Source organism: Rhinatrema bivittatum, chromosome 6 (genome assembly GCF_901001135.1).
Source record: "Rhinatrema bivittatum chromosome 6, aRhiBiv1.1, whole genome shotgun sequence".
NCBI lineage: Eukaryota > Metazoa > Chordata > Amphibia > Gymnophiona > Rhinatrematidae > Rhinatrema > Rhinatrema bivittatum.
Window position 1 is genome coordinate 352649243 of NC_042620.1, and position 21648 is coordinate 352670890.

At 42.6% G+C, this 21648-nt stretch overlaps 1 protein-coding gene across 4 annotated transcripts; it reads left to right on the forward strand.

Annotated features, from left to right (window-relative positions):
• The first annotated feature begins 5674 nt into the window (after window positions 1–5674).
• On the forward strand, window positions 5675–20213 carry ZBTB33 (zinc finger and BTB domain containing 33). 4 transcript variants are annotated; one of them, XM_029607836.1, is made up of 3 exons: window positions 5675–5924; window positions 9319–9400; window positions 16340–20213. In XM_029607836.1, the coding sequence occupies exons 2-3, from the start codon at window positions 9355–9357 to the stop codon at window positions 18397–18399; spliced, it is 2106 nt and encodes a 701-aa protein (XP_029463696.1). In that variant the 5' UTR covers window positions 5675–5924; window positions 9319–9354; the 3' UTR covers window positions 18400–20213. The 4 variants fall into 4 exon arrangements, with proteins under 4 accessions (XP_029463696.1, XP_029463698.1, XP_029463695.1 ...); XM_029607837.1 differs by lacking the exon at window positions 5675–5924 and adding an exon at window positions 6744–6822; XM_029607838.1 differs by lacking the exon at window positions 9319–9400 and having other exon boundaries at window positions 5676–5924.
• Window positions 20214–21648: the final 1435 nt, after the last annotated feature.

Genomic DNA, 21648 nt, shown 5'->3' on the forward strand with positions numbered 1-21648 from the left:
CCTTGACCATTGCTACGAACAACTTTGACTCAGACTTTCTTGAGTCCAGAGTTCCACATTGCTTACTACAGCTTCCAAATGCTGCCAGCTTCCATTAAACCTTGACAGTGACGCCTCTGTCCCTATCCTCTGGATGCGGACTAATAAGGCTTCGGCCTTCCTTTGCTCAGGCACCTTCAGTTCCTTCTTGTCCCTTGGTGCTTGAGTTCCTGTTCCACATCCCGTCCAGGATAGGACCTCGCCACCTGCTGGCTGCTGTCTCTGGGCTGAACCATCTCCTACCTATACTCAACCTTGAGGCCCGCCTAAGTCCTGCTGGCCCCGGCACTCGAAGGCTCAACCCGAGGGGAAGGCGGGTGTTGCGCCTGTCGGTCGCAGATGGTTGCGCCCTCTATTGCTCACCTTTTTTCTGCCTGACTCAGTTCCTTTTGGGAAGATGGCTGCCTCTGCTTCTCTATGCCGACCCCTCCGGCGTCCCTGGTTCGGCATGGGCGATTGCGTTCGCCATCTTTCTCCAGGAGTCACCTAGAGCATGCGCGCGCAGCCCTGTCCTTTACGTGCATCATGGCAGGAACTTCGGGGGCATCCCCACCGCATGACATCACTAACGCTGGTATTTAAACTCCCTTCATGATTCCTAATACGAGTTAGCAAGGAATCCTCCATGCTGATCTCTCTACGTTACCAGATGCTCCCGCTCTGTGTACTCTTGCTCCAGGACAACTTAGGTACCCACACCACGGGGGCCTTGCCTCGCTCCTCTACACCCTCCGGGGTTATCTGCTACCAACAAGGACGCCTAAGGTACCCGCTCCTCGGGGGCCCTTGTCTTGCTCCTATCTACCCTCTGGGGTTGCCTACTAATTCCAAGGATGCCTAAGGTACCCGCTCCTCGGGGGCCTTATTTCGTCTGGGACCTCCGCTCCTCGGAGTTCTCTCTTACTACAACTGCCAGCATCAGAGTGAGTACTGCCGCTCCAGCTCTGTCTCTGCATTGTCTCATCTCTCTCTCCATAGATCTTCGGCCTACCCCGCACCGCGGACCACTACCGGATCTATTGGCCTCTCCATCTTGGCCTGGATTCTCGGCCTTCCCTGCTTTGCGGACCACTACCACTACCATCTCCCTCTTGGGACCTGGTGAGACTGTGGAACTGCCTTTTCCACTCAGCAGCCTGCAGACGGAACTTTGCCATCTGACATCTCATCTCTTGGCAGGGATCATTTCCCGTTCCTCGAGTTACCATCTAAGTTGCAGTATAATAAAGCTATTTCTCTGTGTCCGTCTCTGCTTGGAGCTAGCCTATCACTGCAAGTCCCCTCAGGGCTCCACCCTGTGGGAGGTGCCATCTCTTACAGCGACCAAGGGCCCATGCCTCAGTGTCAGAAGTACAACAGCGGGCTGGTATAAGTGAAGCTCCAGTGACCTCCAGCCTCAGCCCACTCCGCCTGCTGACGGTGGGGACCCGTAGGCCCTCACCTATGGGTTGTGTCAACCCCACCTCATCCCAAGGATCCACCTCCTACGCAACACCTAGTGGTTAGAGCAGTGGGCTACAAACCAGGGTTCAAATCCCACTGTTGCTCCTTGTGACCTTGGGCAAGTCACTTTACACTCCCTTGCCTCAGGTACAAAATTAGATTGTAAGCCCTCTGGGGATAGGGAAGTACCTGAATGTAATCCACTTTGAAGACAGATCCAAGTGTCACAAAGTGGAATATAAAAGTCTAAAATAAGTAAAACTTCTATGCTTATAAGTGTGTTGTGTAATCTATGACAAAATAATCACCAGTTTTCCTACCCACTAGAGAGAGCTTGTGTGTGTATGTTTTGTGCCTGTGTGAAACATATAGGCTCTCACAGGCACGCATACACACACAAACATAATGTATCTATAAGAGTGAGGGAGAGGCAGCCTGTGTATGTTAAAGAGGGGAAGTATGTGAGAGAATGAATGTGTTATTGTGCATGTGTGTGAGAGAGAAGATAAAATTTGTGCCCTACCTCCTCCAATCCACGACAGTCTCAGGGTGACTGGAAATCAGATCCTAGGTATGGAGAGCAAATTTTTAAATCCTTATTAGTTTTAAGTATTGGGTGTAATGTGATGATTCTGCTCTTTAGAAATTTTTTTTTTGGGGGGTGAATAGAACGTTTTTTAATTGGATATTTTATTCATCAGATTTTTGCAATTTTTTGGTGTTTCAGAAATTTTCGATATTCTATTCATTAACTGGTTTGAAATATTCTTTTTATGAATATGACTTTACTATTATGATTAATAGTTTATATATCTTGATTGTATTATTTAATGTTTTAGGAAGAATGGTAATGTTTCTATTTTTCCATTGTTGCTTTGCATACAGAGGCTGGCTTGATGTGGATTCCAGTTCAGTTCTTCTCAGCATGTTTCTGTTTATACTTTCTGATCTCTTTATTCTGTATTTGGTCAGAGTGTCTGTGTTCTTCATATGTGATTGAGGTGAGGTATTTTGCTAAAATGTAATTTCTGTGTAGGGATCTATAGCAGCCTGGTTTCCTAATAAGAGTTTTTATTGGTGGTCTAGGGACTGGTGTAATATGTGCAGTATTGCCGTTTGATAGATAAGGTTGTTAGGGTTGTTTTGGTATGAGAGGTTTACTATATTGTAATGGTAATTCAATTTATTCATGGCTTTCTGAGAGCCACATCCAGCACGCATTACAAAAAGCTAATTCCATAGGAATTCCAAGTGTCTTTTTTTGCAGAGTTGTCTGGTTGGCACCACAGGAGTACATGTAAATATAATATGCATGTTGTGATATTTTTGCCTTAGAAGATTGAACTCTTGAATGTTCTTTTTCATGCACAATGTGTTATAAATGGATAATTTAATTGTATGTGACTGTAAAGGGTGTGGGAGTGTGTCTGGGGGGGGGGGGGGGGGGGGAGAGGTGGCAGGGTGCAAGGCTGTAAGGTTTGCCTAGGGTACCTAATACATTTCCTTATCCATGGGTTCTGGACGGGGGGGGGGGGGGGGGGGCTTGTCAGTTTTTAAAAATATAGATTGCAGGATAGAGCTGGGCTTTATTTGATAGGCCTGGGACAGGCACTGAATGAATCGGGGGGGGGGGGGGGAGGAGCACAGTAATTTTTTGTACAGGGCAGCAAAAAAACCTAACACTGGTCCCGAAGGGGCTCATAAACTGAGCAACCTGGGGGAAATTGATTGACAACTAAGAATGGTAGTAAATGGAAGTTACTCTGACAAAAAAAAGAGATGTATGTGATGGGAGGTGAAGGGATGTTGTGCACAGAACAAGAGAGGGACCTTGGGGTGATAGTGTCTAGGAATCTGAAGACGACGAAGCAGTGTGACAAGGTGATAGCTAAAGCCAGAAGAATGCTGGGCTGCATAGACAGAGGAATAGCCAGTAAGAAAAAGGAGGTGATAATGCCCTTGTACAGGTCCTTGCTGAGGCCTCACCTGGAGTACTCCCTCTCTTTAACTCAAACTGGACAGAGAAAGACTGGAGGCAGCCCAGAGATGAGTGACCAAAATAATTGGAGGTTTCCATCAAATGACTTATGAGGAGAGGTTGAAGGACCTAAATATGTACACCCTGGAGGAGAGGAAATGCAGGGGGGATATGATACAGACCTTCAGATACCTGAAAAGTTTTAATGATTCACAATCAACAACAAACCTTTTCCATTGGAAAGAAATCAATAGAAATAGGGGTCATGAAATGAAACTCCAGGGAGGACGACTCAGAACCAACATCAGGAAATATTTCTTCACGGAGAGGGTGGCGAATGCCTGGAATTCCCTTCCAGAGGAGGTGGTGAAGATAAAAACATGAAAGTATTCAAAGGGGCATGGGATAAACACTGTAGATCCCAAAAGGCTAGAGGATAGAAATGAAGAAATGAGTGCATGGGGGTGACTTGCTGGTGTGGTGGTTACTACCCTTAACCAATAAGCCTTCATACTGTTCATGTTACTCCATCAGTACTCTCTGCTTCAACAGCAGGGGAAAAAGAGGAAAAGGGGAGAAGGGGAAGTAGATTCAGACAGCAAACAACAAGGATATTGAATTTTGCAGTCAGGGAAAGCAAATAAGCATAGGGGTAACTTGCTGATGCAGCTGTTATTACTCTTAACCAATAAGCATGAAACTTTTGATGAAACTCCAATATTCAGGGAACTGGACTCAAAACAGAAACCAAGGGCCCTGAACTTGAGGTCTTGGAAACTAAGTGCAGAAACTACCATAAGCTTGCTGGGCAGACTGGATGGACCGTTGGTCCTTTTCTGCCGTCATTTCTATGTTTCTATGATTAGTAAAGTGCCTCATGGATTGGTCCTGGGCCTGTTCTATTCGAGATCTTCGTGAATGTTATGAGGAGGGTTTAGCAGGAAAAGTTTACTGTATTGCGAATTACACCAAGATCTGCAACATAGTGGACACTCCTTAGGGACCGATGCAATACAGTACACTCAGCCGAGCACACTGTATAACCTGCAGTCGGACGCGGGATAAATAGGCGCTAATCCACCCCTAATTCAATAGGGGGATTAGCACCTATTTAATGTGCGTCCGATGCAGAGTGAATGACATAGCGCTCATCACATGCATGTGAATGAGCCTATTACTCATTCACTCTGCATGCAAAAAGATAAATGTGCGTCTGAGACGCACATTTATCGCTCAGCTATTAACGCCTGAGCGCATTGAAAAGAAGTAAAGAAAAGCAGAAAAAACTGCTTTTCTGTACTTTTTTAAAGTAAAAAAAATAAATTAAATAACTCGGCAGACCGCCGAGTTTTGAAGACCGACACCAGTAAACTCGGCAGACCGCCGAGTTTTGAAGACCGACACCAGTAAACTCGGCCTCGGTTTCATAACCTGCCTGTCTGCCAGAATGAAAACGGCCGTCGAGTTTACCGGCACCAGTCTTCATAACCGGCAGCCGTGGCGGGTCGCGTTAGCAGGGAGGCTCTAAGGTCGCGCAAGCGACCCTAGCGCCTCCTTCTTTGCCCGACCCCCTAATTTACATATTGCATGGCGCTCCCCTTGCGGGTGCCATGCATGCATTAAGAAAGCGTACGCTGAAAAGTCAGTGCCCGCTTTCCGCGAACATTACTGCATCTGCCCCTTAGAAAGCAGACAGAATGAGAAGCTATCTAAGGATCTGAGGAGTGAATGAGGGGAGGGGAGAGATACTGATGAGCATCACCCAGGAGAGAGACTTCAGTGTGACAAGCGTTGATAAATCTCAAGATAATGAAAGTGTCAGAGGGATGCTAGAGTGCATAGGAAGAAGCATAAACAATACAAAAATGTGATAATGCCTCTGTACAAGTTGCTGTTGAGACCTCACCTAGAATATAATGTCCAGAGCTATAGGGCCATACTACAAGCGGAAGCAGAGTGTGGTGTGCCTTTTTTTAAGTTAGCTTTCTAAGAAGTAGAAGCTGTTTTGTTTGTGCTCCGTTATCCTAGTGCCAGCCACCCCGAGGGACACCTTCCCAGAAGAAGAAGGATTAGTTTGGTGAACCTGATATGATATAAAAGTGAGAAGACGGCTTTGCTGCCAGGTGGGCATTGCCGGTGACTTTGTCCACAGGACAGGGCTGAGCCGCTCGTGCTCGGCCACTAGAGGACACGCCCATTGCCTGCCCCCCACTCCGGAAAATGCCGAGCCTTGCCGGAGACTCAGGCCGCCGCGCGCACGCCCAAAAACTCTGCAGTGGAGACGGGGCCGCCACGCGCGCGCGCGCCCTGCAGGCGCGAGAGAAAGGGAGGGAGAGGTGGCGGCGCCGGCGCGCCCCCTGCCGGACGCGGGCGCAGCGTTAGGCAGCGCCGGAGCGGCAGGAGGCGGCCGTTCCTTGTCCGTGGAAACGGCAACGAGGCAGAGGGGGGAGCTCGGGCAAAACAGGTAAAAAGAAACGCCTCCGGACACAGTCCGCCTCCCACCCCGACGGGGGCTCGGCGGGCTCCCGGGGGAGAGTTGCTCGCCTGAGGTGAACCAGGAAGCCCCGTGCGCTTGGCTGCCAGCTCCTCCCCCCCACCCCCTCTCTTTCTTTGTGTGTCCTGGGTGCGCGGCCTCCTCCTCCTCCTGTGCCCCGGTGGAGCGGCCTCGCCTTGTCCCGGTGTCTTGGCTAACCCTCGTTCAGGGCGAGCTGGGGCCGGATCCGGGCAGGCCTTGGGCGCGGGGCAGGGAGTCAGCGGCCGTTCATTGTTTGATGACTGCCGGCGCGGGCTTCGCTGCGGTGCCTAGGCCCGAGGCGTAGGAGGGCCGCGGCCGGGGGTGACTGGCGGGGGCGTTTTATCCCGCACAGTCGGTCCCGGCTGAGCTTGGAGGTTTAGGTTTAATTGGCCACTGGTGGTGGAGCGTGGCCGTGCCCGTTCTCTGCAGGTCCCTGTCAGTCCACCCGGCCCCCCTGCGGGAAATCTGCCTCCTGGCGGGGAGAGTGTAACTTCGCCAGTGCCAGCCCGTTCGGCCCATCCGGACATGTGCCGCACAATAGAGCTTCCCAGAAAAGGTGGATGGGTAACAGAAAACCTGTCTAAAGAATACATGTCAAATTTGACTCCCCAATATTTTTGTTCCTATATTGCAGTCCGAACCAATGGAATTGTCCAGCCTGTAGCCAGTGGGTGGGAATAACGCTTTTTCTATTTTAGGCACGTGTTTCAGTCCCCACGGTTTGTGGTCATCATGGATGGTCTAGCTTTGAGCCTGGAGAGCCCTTTCCCTTTCACTGTACAGCAACCAGCATGTGTTATATTGAAGGGATCTAGCATGTTAGAAGGAAAAAGTATGCTTCATCAAGGTATTCATACAAGAAAACATAAACCTTTTTCACTGGAAAGGAATTTCTGGAACAAGAGGTTCATGGCATCAGATTTTGAGAGGCTGGATGCAGGAGCAACATTAGGAAATATTTATTTACAGGGAAAGGCTAATGGTTGCTTGGGACACTCTTTCAATGCAGGTGATGGAGGCTAAAACAGTAACAAAGAGGGCAAGGGATAAATCAGAAAAAGCAGAAACATGACTCCAAAGAATTCAACAAATATTTGGCAAAATGAATGGCAAAGTGGGTAATATGAAATAATAGAGGTGCTTGAGAAAACTCGGGCAACTGGATTTGTCTGGCAATCTGCAAATACAGGAATATCTAGCAGAAATACAAACACTCATAGCTGGGTCCATTTGGCAGGTTACACACTTTCCTTAGAGTTGGTCAGTTGAGCAAGTTGAGGTGGCAGAGTATTGTTTAGAAATGCCACAGGAGCCTAGGTGTCTAGGAGGTGGCCATACTGGTGTTGGTGGCTGTTTGGGTTATTGCATGGTTTTGTGGTTCTGTCATGGGAGGGTCCTTGGTGTGAACTAAATATGAGATCTCGCATACACATCTATCCTGAAGGAAATGCAAAGAAAGAAGGGGAGGACAAAAGCCGTCCTGGATAAGGAGTGGTATCCCATAGGTTGTCACACCCTATTGCATGTCAGCTGACAAGAATAACAGGCAGAATGGATGGATCAGTTGGTCTTTTCTGCTGTCTTCTATTATGCTAAGTAACTGTTGGTGTATAGTTCTTTAGAGAACAGTGTGACAAATCTCACATGCCCACATGTACTAAGCTATTTTTGTTACAGAGCACCCAGTTTCCTGCAGTAGATATTTCAAGATTCTGTGGCAAGAATTAGCAAATTCTGTGGTAAATTTGCATAATTTTGCATAAAGATTCTCACTTCTGACTATGCAAAAAGCCAATTTCGAAAATTTGAAAACCATTCATGTTTGTTTTTAAATAATAAACTATTTACAAATACAAAATATACCAAATACAAAAATCAACAATTTATCAAGACATATAAGATGCAAACTTGTTACACTTGTTTTGAATTGAAATAGTGCAGTCTTCCTTTTCATTTTCTGAGAAAGTCATTATATTTCTATGGGGCCGATGCAATAAATCAGCGTAGAAAATAGGCACTCAGTGTTGAGCACCCCCAGCACCTCTCCTGGGCCGAAAATTAAATATTTAAATGAGGGGCTGTGCTGCCAAGGAGGCACTAGGGACAAATATGCGCCCCTAGCACCTCCTTGGCAGTGGGCATTCAGGAGAGGTGGCTGTTGGCGAGTTAGGAAAACGAATGCTCAATTTTACAAGTATCCGTTTTCCTAACCTGTGCACAGCCACTGGTTAGGGAGTAGAGGAGTAGTCTATGGTTAGAGCAGCGGGCTACAACTCAGGAAAACCAGGGTTCAAATTGCACTTGGGCAAGTCTCTTTACCCTCCATTTAATACCTCCTCAGGTACAAAATTAGATTTTAAGCCCTGTGGGGATAGGGAAAATACCTATAGTACCTGAATGTAATCCGCTTTGATGTACACTTTGAAGTGCAAAAAAGCGGAATATAAAAAAAACCCCATCCAAGATCTTTCTAAATGGTGCATGATTAGCCACATATACAGGTGCAAGTACTTTCTGTATAAAGATTACATTCTTCATTAGGGACATTTCTCCATTCAGGAATTATATCAAAATCATTGATTGGATAAGGATTTAAGAGATCTTTGAGGAGTCAAATGTTCTGACTGCTTTGATTGTCAACTCCATCACAGGAGGAAAGAGGGTTGGGAGGGGAGGAACTGGAGCAGAGAGAGCTAAAACTGAAGGCAGGCAGGCACCCTGCATTTTAATTCAAATGGATTGATTTAAGAGGTGTAAAAGCTTTCATGGAATGTTGATTCTGTGGCAGATTGTAAAAGACCTCTCCCAGGGTCTCTCAATTGCAGGTTACTAGGGGAACTGGTTAAAGATACAAAACTGGGCAAACCCTTTGGTATATGTGGCCCTTGGACTGGAATCTGATTGTTCATTAAGTATATGTGTATGATGTTGGCAGGGCAGGAAAAATCCCTGAAATATAGCACCCAGTGCTTAAACTTCAGTAAAATAAAAGAAGCCAAATTTTATTTAACTCCTCCCCCCCCACCCCCAAGCTAAAAATAATGAAAATCGGAATGAAGTCAAACAAAAAAAGCAAAATTGCAACAAATGCAAAAGTGAAAAAGGAAAAAATGTTCTCTGGCTCCTTTTAAAATTTTTGATAGACACCTAGGTTTTTTATTTATATTTCCACTTCTAAATGTCAGTGATTATACAGTCCATGTGAACTAATGAAATCCAGTGACTATGAGGTCATTGCTGCCACTTGCTAACAACATAGCTATTTCCAAAGGTTTGGTCTGTTTTCAGGAGTTGCTTTAAGCAATTAAATATTTAATAACAATACATTTTTTAATTGATACAGGATGAGCATTTTTTCTTGCTGAGTGACGTTTTTGAAATGTTAAGTCAGAATACACAGAGGGAGCAGCCTTCCTTTGAAGTTGGTAAGTGGTGATGTGCCTATCTGCAGGGTTTTTCATAACTTTTTTCTGTTAGGATATCTGCATATTAATAACAGTTTTACAAAAGCAAGCTTATATGAGAGGAAGTCAGTAAGATGAATTTAAGCTGTTTTGATGCTATGCTTAAATTTACCTTATTGATTTCTCGTCATACAATACCTGTTATAAACCTTAATCACGGCAGCTTGTCTTTCTTATTCCATTTGAGTCCTCTTAAAAGACAGTTACTATAACAAAGAAAAGGTTGTTTATTCATTCGGGTGACAGTGCTTTTCTGACTAGACAGTACATTTTAGAGACACAACTTCTACAACTTGGCCTTGAACATGAGACTCCTGCCTCTTGGATCTTCCATTTTCTGCTGACTGTTCTGGTGTTATCAGCTCATCCCACCCCCTAGTGGGACATCAGGAACTAGTAGGCATGACTCCTTGCTCTGTAACCAGCAGTGCAAAATGGATGCCGATGGTTACAGAATTTAATATTCAGTTTTAGAATTTCAGGCAAGGATCACAAAATATTCAAATGTCTGGTAATTCTCAGAAAACAATGTGATTTACTGTCAATATCTGAAATAGTAATTTGTTTTTTTGGGGGGTGGGGGAGTCAGTCTCTGCTTTTTTATATATATATTTTTAATTTTGTTCTTTCTCCAGAATCTTCTTAACCTATGATTATAATATAAATGCATGACAAATGCACTGGGGGACTATAACCCCTTATGTTCCAATATGTACACAGAAGAAAATAAAGACAAGGGAATGAAAATATGTGAGAAAAATGATGAAAAATAGAACCAAGGGAGAAACAATAGCCAAACTATAGACAATGAAATGGGGGAAAAGAGAGAACATTTAAAATGAAAGGGAATTGGTGAATTTTTTTAGGAAGCTTACACTATTCAGATTTTCAGCCTAGAAATTTGCAATTTGTTCTAGAATTATCCTTATTGGAGAGAGAAAATTAATTTTGTCATTTATGGGACAACAACTTTAAGTAATCCTGAATGGTCATCATTGCAAAGTTTGACTTTGCATAATTCTTTAGGTGTAATAGTGTTATCAAATGGTTTATATGCCAGAAGTCACACACTGAGGGGTCAATGCAATAAAGTGTGCCCAGCCAAGTGCACAGGTTTACATGCGGTTGGATGCACTAGACTAGCACCTGATGCAAGAAGGAAATTAGCACGTCCAAAAACATGCAGTTGAGACTATTAGCTATTACCCCCCCCCCCCCCCCCCCCCCCCCCCCCCCCCCGATGCAGGAAAGTGCTGGGTGCCCAGCGCACACTTTTTAACATGGTAAATTTAACTCCAGCCCTGGAGGTGGCATATAGTCAATTTGCGAGTCAAGGACTCATGAGAAAAAAATACGGTCCTCTGTGTTACAATGAGTGTGTCCTACATAGTTTCATTGTGACACTTTAATTTACTGCTTGCAGTGGAGAAAAAATGCATATTGGCTTGATTAAAAAAAAAAAAAAAATTCTCATGGCTGCATAATTTAGACACCCATAACGAAGGGCGCTTAATATAAGACAGTTAAGCAATCTCAGCAAAATAAAAAAAATCTGTCTGAAAAAGTGGGATAAAAATGGACGCTCTTATTGAGTGCCTGATGCAATTGAGTGCTACAGACACACAATTCTCCCCTAGTGTGGCCTTTTTTATGCAGCTCCTCATTTAAATACTGCATTGGGTGCCTGGGGGATATGGCAGCATGCATATTAAGAAAACTTCAGCACACATCTTATTACATTGCCCCCCCTGGTTTGTAGGCTGTCTCCCTCCATAATGACATATAGTTGTGTGCAAAAGTTTAAGCATCTTTGATGGAACTGTATGTTTCAATGAATCCTAAGTAAACAGAAGCTGCCACAACATCTTTCTGCAGTTTTTATTGCTAAATTATTTATTTGCTGATTTTTAACCTATTAAAAAAAGTGAAAATGGCATGGATACTCTTCCAGTTTATTTATTTTTTATTTATTTATTTTTTTTTAAGTTGTAAGACCCAAATTAGTCAAGTGAAGACAATTCCACTGTTGAACAAATATTCTGACCCTTCTGTCCTCTCAGGTTGTAATTGTTATTGTCAACTTTGAACAAACATGGGCTCCTCTAAGCAGCAGCTGAGCATTTAAAAATGAAGATAATTGACTCTTTAAAAGAATCTCTGAACGCTTCCAGCTAGCAATTTGAATCATCAGGAATGTTGTTAAGAAATAGAAGTTGTATGGAACTGTTGAGTTCAAGGCAAGATCTGGAAAACCAAGAAGAAATCTTGAATGGGTCAGATCTGCAAAACCGAACCCACAGATCACTGCAAAGGACACGCTAAAAAGTTTAGCTGACACTGGAGTAGTTCACAGATCCACGGTGCAGTGTTGTTTACACAACAGTTATCTACCTGGGAGAGTGGTTAGAAGGAAACATTTTTTTCTATGACATCACAAAAGTCATAGTCTAAAGTAGGCAAAACAAAACCTTGATAATCCTGAAGCAATTTTGGAACAATGTGCTTTGGACTGCTGAAACTAAAATTGAACGGCTACAGCCGCACAAGATATGTTTGGAGAAGAAAGGGTGAAGAAAAGAACACCTTGCCAGTCGTTAAGTACAGAGCTGGATCTGTTATCCTTTGGGGTTGTGTAGCAGCCAGTGGCACAGGAAGTATTGTATGGATGGAATGAAGAAAAAATTCAACTGACTATCAGCATTTTTTGAAGCTTATGTCCTATTGTCAGTAAATAAACTCAAGCAGAAAAGAGGTTGGATTTTTCAACAATCTGAAACATACCTCAGTCAACCGTGATTTTGGAATGGCCTTCACAGTCCCCAGATTTTGAAAATCTGTGGGGCGATCTCAATCATGCAGTGCATGCAAGGAGACTTATGAATATTTCTGAGCTAGAAGAGTTTTGCAAAGTAGAGTGGAAAGAAATTCCAAAAGCAAGAATAGAAAGATTCTTACCTGGCTACAGGAAATATTTGGAGGCTATTTTCAGCAAAGGAGATATTACAAAGAACTGATTGAAAGGAGATCCAAACTTTTGCACGTCATTCACTTTATTATTTTCAATCTGTTATGATCAGTAAATAGTAATTTTGCATTAAATTTGCAGAAAGATGTTTTAACTTCGTACCATCTTATAAACAGTAGAAAAGGTGAAGGTTTTAAAATTTTCTATATGGGGGAGGCTAAATTTATGAAGACTCTTCTACATTGACAGGCTGATTCAATAATCTTTGTATTTTCCAGCACACAGTTTTAACGCACGGATTAAACCTTTTTTAATCCCACTATGTTAAATTGATAGGCTAATGCATCAGGAGTTAAAAAGTACGTGGACTGAGGTAAAATGGTTGTTCAGCACAGGAAGAATGTGCATTTTAACTCTTGGAGGGGGGGGGATCAGTGAAGAAAGAAACTGTGGTTTGGGGGGGGGGAGCCAGATAAATCATACTTTATCTGGCTCTGGCCTCAGCTGTCAATTGGATAAGTACTGACTTGGTGGTGGTGGAACAGGAAATACTTCTTTTTTTAGATTTTTTGGTGCCCCCACAACAGCATTGGAAACTTAACTCCATTTCAGGAGTTAAACTTTCAGCGATAAGAAAACCCAGGTTCGGCCAGCGCACCTCTCTGCATTGGAGAGTACTACTTAGTACTTAATGCCCTCATTTGCATGGAATTTCCATGGCAGGACATTAAGCCGTACTCCCATTTTAGAATGCACATTTTATGAGCGTAAAACTCCTTGTTGCATCGGCAGTAAGGTTTATGCTCACAAAATGAGCGTTCAGATGTGGGTAAAGCTGTACATTAGGCTGAATGCACCTTTCTGCATCGGCCTGTTAAGCTGTGTTCCACAGTATCTCATTCAGGAATTAATTCAAGCCGATGCAATCTCGGTGCACGGAAAATGGGCGCTCATGCTGATGCACCTCTCCAGGGCGCCCGATTGTAATATTTAAATGGGCTGCCATGGTAAAAAGGACGCAATAGGGAGAATTGTGTGCCTGTAGCATCTCCTCAGCAGCGGGTGCCCAGGAGAGGTGGCTGTCAGCGGGTTAGGAAAACGGATGCTCAATTTTACGAGTGTCTTCTTTCCTAACCTGTGCACAGCCACGTGTTAGGAAAATGGATGCTTGTTAATTGAGCGTCCTTTTTCCTAACCGACTGCCGGCACACTTTTTTTTTTTTTTTTTAATTTTATTATTTTTAAGGTTTTTCCTTTTTCGGTTCCTCCAACTTAATATTGCCACGATATTAAGTCAGAGCAACTACAGAAATGTAGTATTTTCTGTTTTTCTGTAAACTTTTTAAGCGCTTCAAGAATTAACACCTGCTCCTGGGCAGGTGTTAATTTTTGAAGGTGAAAATTTGGGTGTCCGGTTCACTTTTTATTTTGTATTTTTTTGCATCCGGGGGGGAAGGGGTAGCTAATAGCCTCATCAACATGAATTTACATGTGATGACCACTGTTTGCTACGTGTTTGGTTGGATGTGCATTTTGGATGCACCAACTCCCGTTTTGCATCAGGAGTTATGGATGTGCAAACAAAATGCATGTCCAGTTGCAAGTTGAGCTGTGTGTTGTGGCCAGTGCAGTGTATTGCATCGGCCTACTTGTGTTTTAATCCCTCACTTTGAAGATGGGTTTTTATAAAGTTTGTAGATTTTTAGCAGCCTGGCCAGTACTGTTAAGCCTTAGCCTGCTGCTCTGAATATTGTGATAGACTATCCCCAGGTTTTTCTGCAGCTTGTTGACTTGAATTGACTCTTAAGGTAAACAAGTAGAATTTACACATTTTCTGACTCATGGTTAGTAAATCATGAGCATTGATCAGTTAGGTCTAGTTTAATTATAACGCAGCTACTACTAGAAATGTAGAAACAATGGCAGAAAAAGACTAAAAATCCTATCTAGCCTAGCCGTCCACACTAACTGCTCAGCTCTACAATCTGTACCATTCCTTCAGAGATCCCTTCTGCCTGTTATATGCTTTTTTGAATTCAGATGATGTCTTTGTCTCCACCAACTCCACTATGAAGCTGTTCCATGCATCCATCACCCTTTCTGTAAAGAGATATTTCCTTAGATTACCCCCTTTCACCCTCATCCCGTGACTTCTCGTTCCAGAGCCTCCTTTCCATTGAAAGGCTTGCTTCTTATGCATTGATACTTTGAAGATATTTAAATGTTTTTATTATATCTGCCATAACCTATATTTCTCTTAGGGTATGTATGTTTAGATATTTCAAACTGTCCCCACACACTTTATAAAAGACCACTGACCATTTTAGTAACAGCCCTCTGTCCGGTTTATATTCTTTTTCAAGTGCATTTTCCAGAATTGTACATAGTATTCCAGATGAGATCTCAATGGGGATTTATATAGGGGAATATCATCCTTTTTTTTTTTCCCCCTACTGAATATTCCTCTCTCTCTCTGTGCACCCAAGCATTGTTCTGGCTTTTGCGTTCGCCTTTTCCGCATGTTTGGCTACCTTGAGATTGTCAGATGCATGCAGTCACCCCTGGATCCTGCTCTTGTTGCATATATAGAAGAATTTCATCCCCTTACTGTACTGCTCCCTTGGGTTTTTGAGGCCAAAATGCTTGACTGTTTTATAGCATTAAATCTTAGGTGCCAGACTCTCGACCATTCCTCAAGCTGCTGTGTACCACACCTTCCAGGGTGTCTGCCCTGTTGCTGATTTTTGTTATCATTGCTTTAATAATATAAGATGACATCATATTGCTAACTCTGTGCACTTAGAAAAAAAATAAGAGTTTTGTGCGAAGTGACTACAAAACTGAGTTTTTCTATTGACAGTATTTTTCAACCATTGGTCTGTGGACTGGCAGTGGTCCCCAGCAGCATTTCTGCTGGTCCATGGAGTAATGGTGTGCTTGCAGGAGAATGGGTAAGAAGCAGTGTCTTCCCCTGCAGCTGCACTGCACTGCACCCTGCACCACAGCCAGAAGGGACTTTTCCTAACCTTCCCCCTCTCCCTGCCTTGTGGAACTCTTTGGAGGGAAGCAGCTGCTTGTTAATGAGCTGGTGTGAAACTGAGTCAGCATCTGATCTGTCTTGGGGGGGGAGGGAGTTAATTGTAGTAGTGTTGCTAGCTGGCACTGGGGAGGTGTGAGGGAGAGAGAGGAAGGGATTTCTTATCTTTTTCTTTTTTTGTTTTAATAATGAACTCATGGCTGATTGGTGGGGAGGGAAAGAGAGAGTAGGGATTTTTTTTTTTCAATCAACTAATGGCTGGCTGAGGACAATATTGTTGAGTGGGGGGGGGAGAGGATTTTTATTTTTTTTTTAAAGAAAACAGTTTTTAAAATGGACCCAGACCAGCTATAGGGCTGACCCATGAGATTAAAGTCCAGGTGGGGAAAGTAGTGAATCTTCCCCCAACACTCTTTAATTTTCTGGGGGTCCTGCCCGCCCCCCCACCTGCCTATTCATCTCCTCGGCAACTGGTCTATGTAATTTATAGAAGGTAGCTATCTAGTCCTTGTCATACAGAAAAGGTTGAGCAACACTGTTCTATGACATGTGCTTCACAAACAGTATTGGGATACACAAAGAGTGCCTTTTAAAGTGGTTTTATTTGAAATTTGTGGTTAGCACATCAGTATTTTATACTTGACTGTAAAAAGTGACTGGGAATGGGAAAAGTTTGTGTCATTACAGTATCACTTCAAATCTGCAGCTTTTATTTGAGTGCCCATTTGCATGTTACTGCACACAAGTCACTTTATTGCAGCATGTTAAATGATAAAACATTTCCTCCAGAAATTCACAGCTTTATCAAAGATGATAGCCTGTTTAAGGAAAGTTTGTATTCTGATTGTAGGATATTGCCTTTTATGATTATTTACCCTTCACATTTGTTTCATTGTAGGTATGGAGAGCAAAAAATTGATTTCAGCGACAGATACTCAATATTCTGGTACTCTGTTAAAATCTTTGAACGAACAACGTATTCATGGACTGTTCTGTGATGTCACTATAATTGTAGAGGACAGAAAATTTCGAGCCCACAGAAACATCCTATCTGCATCTAGTTCATATTTTTATCAGCTGTTCTCTGTGGCTGGGCAAGTGGTTGAACTGAGTTTTGTACGAGCAGAAATATTTGCAGAAATACTTAATTATATTTACAGTTCTAAAATAGTCCGTGTTAGATCTGACTCACTAGAAGAGTTGATCAAATCGGGGCAATTATTGGGAGTTAAATTTATAGCAGAACTGGGCGTCCCTCTATCACAGGTAAAAAACATTTCCGATGGAGGCAAGGATGGCAGTCCAGAAGAATCACCTTCCAGCTCTGATCAAAAAGATCCTGAAATGCAGAGCTCCACAAATCAATCTGCTAAAACTGGGCTGAATCAAGAAGGTGAACCTTCTGCTATGCCTGTCATAGCTGAAGCCTTTTCTTTATCTGGTGACAAATTTTCCACTTCTAAAAAAGCTGCTGACTCAAAAGAGATTGATGATGACTCGGATGATGATGTAATTTTCTGCTCTGAGCTGGTACCTCCAAAAGATCGGCCTTCACATGCTGCTGAAACAATACAGCTCCATCCCAGTCCAAATGCTCCATGTACTTCAGACCAAAAGACCAATAGCAATAACAGTAGGTCTCCTGCTCCCACTCAGTTTATTCCAAATGCGACTCCTCTAACTGTTACATCATCTCAAAAGCTTTCTGCATCAGTCAATAACTTGTCAAGTCCAAACTTGTTGCAATCTAATGTTGAATCACTTGGCTCAACTCAAAAACTTCAGGCTTTCAACACAATTATGCTAAATCCACATCATCTTAACTCTTCTCCTAGCATCAGCTCTTCATACCAAAAACAACCCACAATAAATCTGCTGATGCCGAAGCAGCAGCTACCTAATTCTGTGATTTTACCCAAATCTGAGCTTAGCAATGATCGCAGTTGTTCTTCTAGTGCAGATGCAATGATGAGCTCAATAGTAGACCAGCCTGCTACGACAGTAGCAACAGTGTTCGAAGGGTCAGGTTTTCATAAAAAACAGGTGGCTTCCTTTACACAGCAGTCCTCTTCCAAACCTGGAGAATTCAAATTGAAAGTCTGTGATGTTGCTCCTGGAAGTACTAGAGAGTCTCCTGCAGGTATGGGGTCTCAGCACATCATGGATGGGAAGAAGATCATAACTTTGGACACAGCTTCGGAGATAGAAGGGTTATCAACAGGTTGCAAAGTATATGCTAACATTGGTGAAGACACATATGACATAGTAATCCCTGTCAAAGATGATCCTGAAGGAGAGTCCAGGCTGAATAGTGATTTCCCACATACATCTGGTGAAGATTCTCCAAACAGCAAAAGGATGAAACTAAAACATGATGACCACTATGAGCTCATAGTGGATGGAAAAGTCTATTACATTTGTATTGTATGTAAGCGATCTTATGTGTGTCTGACAAGTTTGAGGAGACATTTTAATGTTCATTCCTGGGAGAAGAAGTATCCTTGTCGTTACTGTGACAAAGTTTTTCCTCTTGCAGAATACCGCACAAAGCATGAAATTCACCATACAGGAGAACGACGCTATCAGTGCTTGACATGTGGCAAAGCATTCATCAACTATCAGGTTATGGCTTCTCATATTAGGTCTGTGCATAGTCAGGATCCTTCTGGTGATTCTAAACTTTACCGCCTGCATCCGTGCAGGTCTTTGCAGATCAGGCAGTATGCATATATCACAGATCCTTCCAGTAGTATTCCTATAATAAACGAGGATGGAATTGTCTATCATGTTGACAACAACAAGGATACGACAACTGCTGAAGGAACAGGGCCTGCTCCTCAGACTAAGCCAATGACCTGGGATGACATCTTCATTCAGCAGGACAGTCAAACAATATTTAAGCCCAGTGTCTCAGAAGCCAGTAGTGAATTTGAGTTTGTAATACCAGAGTCTTACTGAACTGCCTCAGTGCCAGCATAGGAAAGGTGCAACTGTTTCTGATACATTGCTAACCAGTTTTATAAGTTAAATCCTTAAACTGAAAACATGTTAACTTATACCAGGCTTGGACAAGTTGGGTTTAGGTGAATTGTTTGTAGTTGCAGCTGATGGCTAGATGAAACTTGCCTGAATATGTACTTGAATGTTGTGGTGAAAGTAGATTTCTAAGGAGCCGGCAATATATTTTGCCTCCAGTTTGTTTTAAAAGTTAAAAAAAAAAAAAAAATTGGAAAGACGTTACTGAAAAACTTAAACTTATGAAAATGAATGTGAAACATTTGGCGTAATATTTCATAGAAAATCAGGTATTTCCTAGATACATGGCAACATCTGCCATCATGTAACCTTCCCTCCCCCCTTTATATGTTAGCACTTTACTGCTGAATTGCTTAGACATTGTTTAGCAATGAGATGACAGACTTTGCAGTGCAGTCTCTTTGGGATTAAAGGCGGTCACAAAAATGATGCTACATGACTGACTACATCTTAAGAGAAATCAGGGTAGTCAGAAAAAGGTTGCTGCAAGGGTCCAAAATTAACTGGTCCATGCTGACAGGATTACCGTACTTCTGGGCTAGGACCTGGAAGACCGCTGGCCCTCTCCATTAACCACTGCAGAAGCTTAGGTGAACAAGTCTGTCACAGGGCGAAGTAAACTCTTGTGCTGAACCAGCCAGAATCCACTGTTGGCTGGTAACTTGATAAGCTGAGCGTATTCAGTGGCTGGACCATTGTGTTGTATTTTTGCAGTGTGAAAATATGTAATGAAACATGATCAACAACAGTGCATGGCCAAAATGATGAAATAGGTTATGCAGTGTTTTGTTTTAAAACCTTAAGGAATAATGTCAGGCTGAACCAATGTACTGGAATTAAAAGTGAAGTGCCCTAGTTTACTTATAATAGTAATTTGCGTTGGGCACATATATATGGGTAAAGGCTGCAGAAGGTGCTTTTTAAATTTGTTCTGCGTGGGAGTACTGTAAATTCATATTTTCATATGTGAGACTACTGTGTTTTTTAACAGCTGGTAAGAGAGGACTTGACATAAAATATCAGTATTGACAAATTCTTTTAGTGGGAAGGGATACAGCCAACAGGATTACATATTTTTTTGTTTTTAAATTAAATATTGTAGATGTCAGCATTTTTACAGCATATGTTCCAAGGTGTGGGTGTGTCATTTGTTTTCAGTTTGATGGCTTTGAATATTGCCTCTTTCCCTTGCAATTGATACATTAGGCCCTTGTAAACAAAAAAATAAATGGTTGGTAAAGAATTAGAAAAACTTTCAATCTGAAAAAGAAAAGCAATGCTAGTAATTTTAAACTTGTCAGAAGTTTCACATAGTCTAGCATTCCTACTACAGTAAACTTGTTGCGGTTTATAAATGATGTATGGAAGTGTAAAAATGTTTTTATAGCTGGAAAGGGTGCATAGTACTAGTGACAAACTCAAACGTTTTAATAAAAGCTTTCTTTAACTGAACCAGTTCAAAAATTACCCTCTTTCATGTGAGGAAAAAAAACAAGCATTTAACTGGGCTTGGATTTTACAAGCCTTGGCCTAAAATGTTCTGTTCATCCCTTATTAGATCTTAGCACAAGGACAGGAAAACCTCAGCTGGTAGCGCACACAAGCTTAAAAGCATAACAGATCAGTAGATAGCTACTGTATGCAAAAATCTTTGGAGCTAGCTTAGTTCTGTACATTGTTAGAGTTTCTTAGAGTGAAATAAGACTGCAGGTCCATGGAGTTCAGCTTCTGATTGCCTCATGCCTGTTTTTGCATTGCAGTCCCAGAGGTAGGTGAGCCCCCTCCTCCCCCACATCCACCCACTGTGCATCTGTAGGCAGGACCCACCCCAAATGAGGGGATCAGTACTTTTATCCAAACTGACTGTGTTGGATCTTCCAATTATCTTTCCTCTTGTCTGTTTACTTTTGAAGGTACTTAGTTTTGAAGAAAGGCATTGTTTCCTATTAAACAGTGGCTTTCTAGGCAGAAAGCACTTTTATATGTAGAAATCATTGAAACATTTAGGGGAAAATGCCTCACCACCACCTCCTCCCCCAATTGGTTATTCATTCAGAGCATACGACCATCTTCAGATACATGCAATAGTGTTTTCATTTATTTCTTTTCCCTATTTCTAGCCCACTAGTTTCCATTTGCTGCTTTGGGAATCTAGCTTGTTGAAACCGGCCTCTACTGGGCTAAAGTGCTATGAGTCTCCACTGATAATTACCTGGGCTATTCCCTCAATCTAGAAAACCTGCCATTCTCCATCAAGCCCAGCTGTTGCCACAACAGTCTTTGGGCCAGGGATTCCAGACCATGGCTCCTTCTAGAACTGGCTCTGTGCACCCAGAACATGGCCACTAGGTGTTGTCATTGTGCGAGAAATAGGACTTGCCCCAGAGACTGCGAATACAGCTCAATCAATATCTCCAGCCCTCATTGGCTGAAGGAGCTGGAGCCGGCTTGGGAATCTCCTTCATGGAGCCAATACACTACCCCTAGAAGGCACTTAACTTTTTCAGTGCAAGGTGTGCTGTTAGGTTTTTGTTTTCATAGATCTTATGATTGAATTTCATGTATGACATTTTAATCAGTCATGCTCAGAAATTCCATTTAGCCAGCTGTTCATTAAGGGAAAAATGCAGTCTAGTGAGAAATATCTCAAAGATAGTGTCTGGGTGATTTTCTTTTATGGCATATCCTGGAGAGAATGCAAACCTGTTTGCATATTACAGGGAGTCACAGTTTTGAGGAGCACAAGTTCGAATTTGTATTTTATAATTCTGCCTCAAGACTTGTGCCTGCAAGGATCTTGAGCCTTAATGTTTTCTCATGGTTTGTAACTCGCATGCAAGGCAGACCCTCAAATCCTGTACTGACTGATAAAATGCTCGGGTGGGAAAAATTACATCTAATTGCTGAAAACTTCTGACTCATAATTTTACATTCTTTTCCAAGTGCACCTAGGGGGGAGGGTGTATTGTAGTTTTTCCATTATAATCTTATTCTTGATATGACAGAACAATTGATTATTGAAAGATTATGTTTAAACTCAAGTGAAAAAATATGCAAATGAAGATGTAGTTGTAAAATATTACACTGAGCTTTCTCTAGCAAACCAGGTGCACACTTGTCTAAAGTGTGAAGAACAATTTTTATTTGAAAAGTCGAAGAATGGTCATTTGT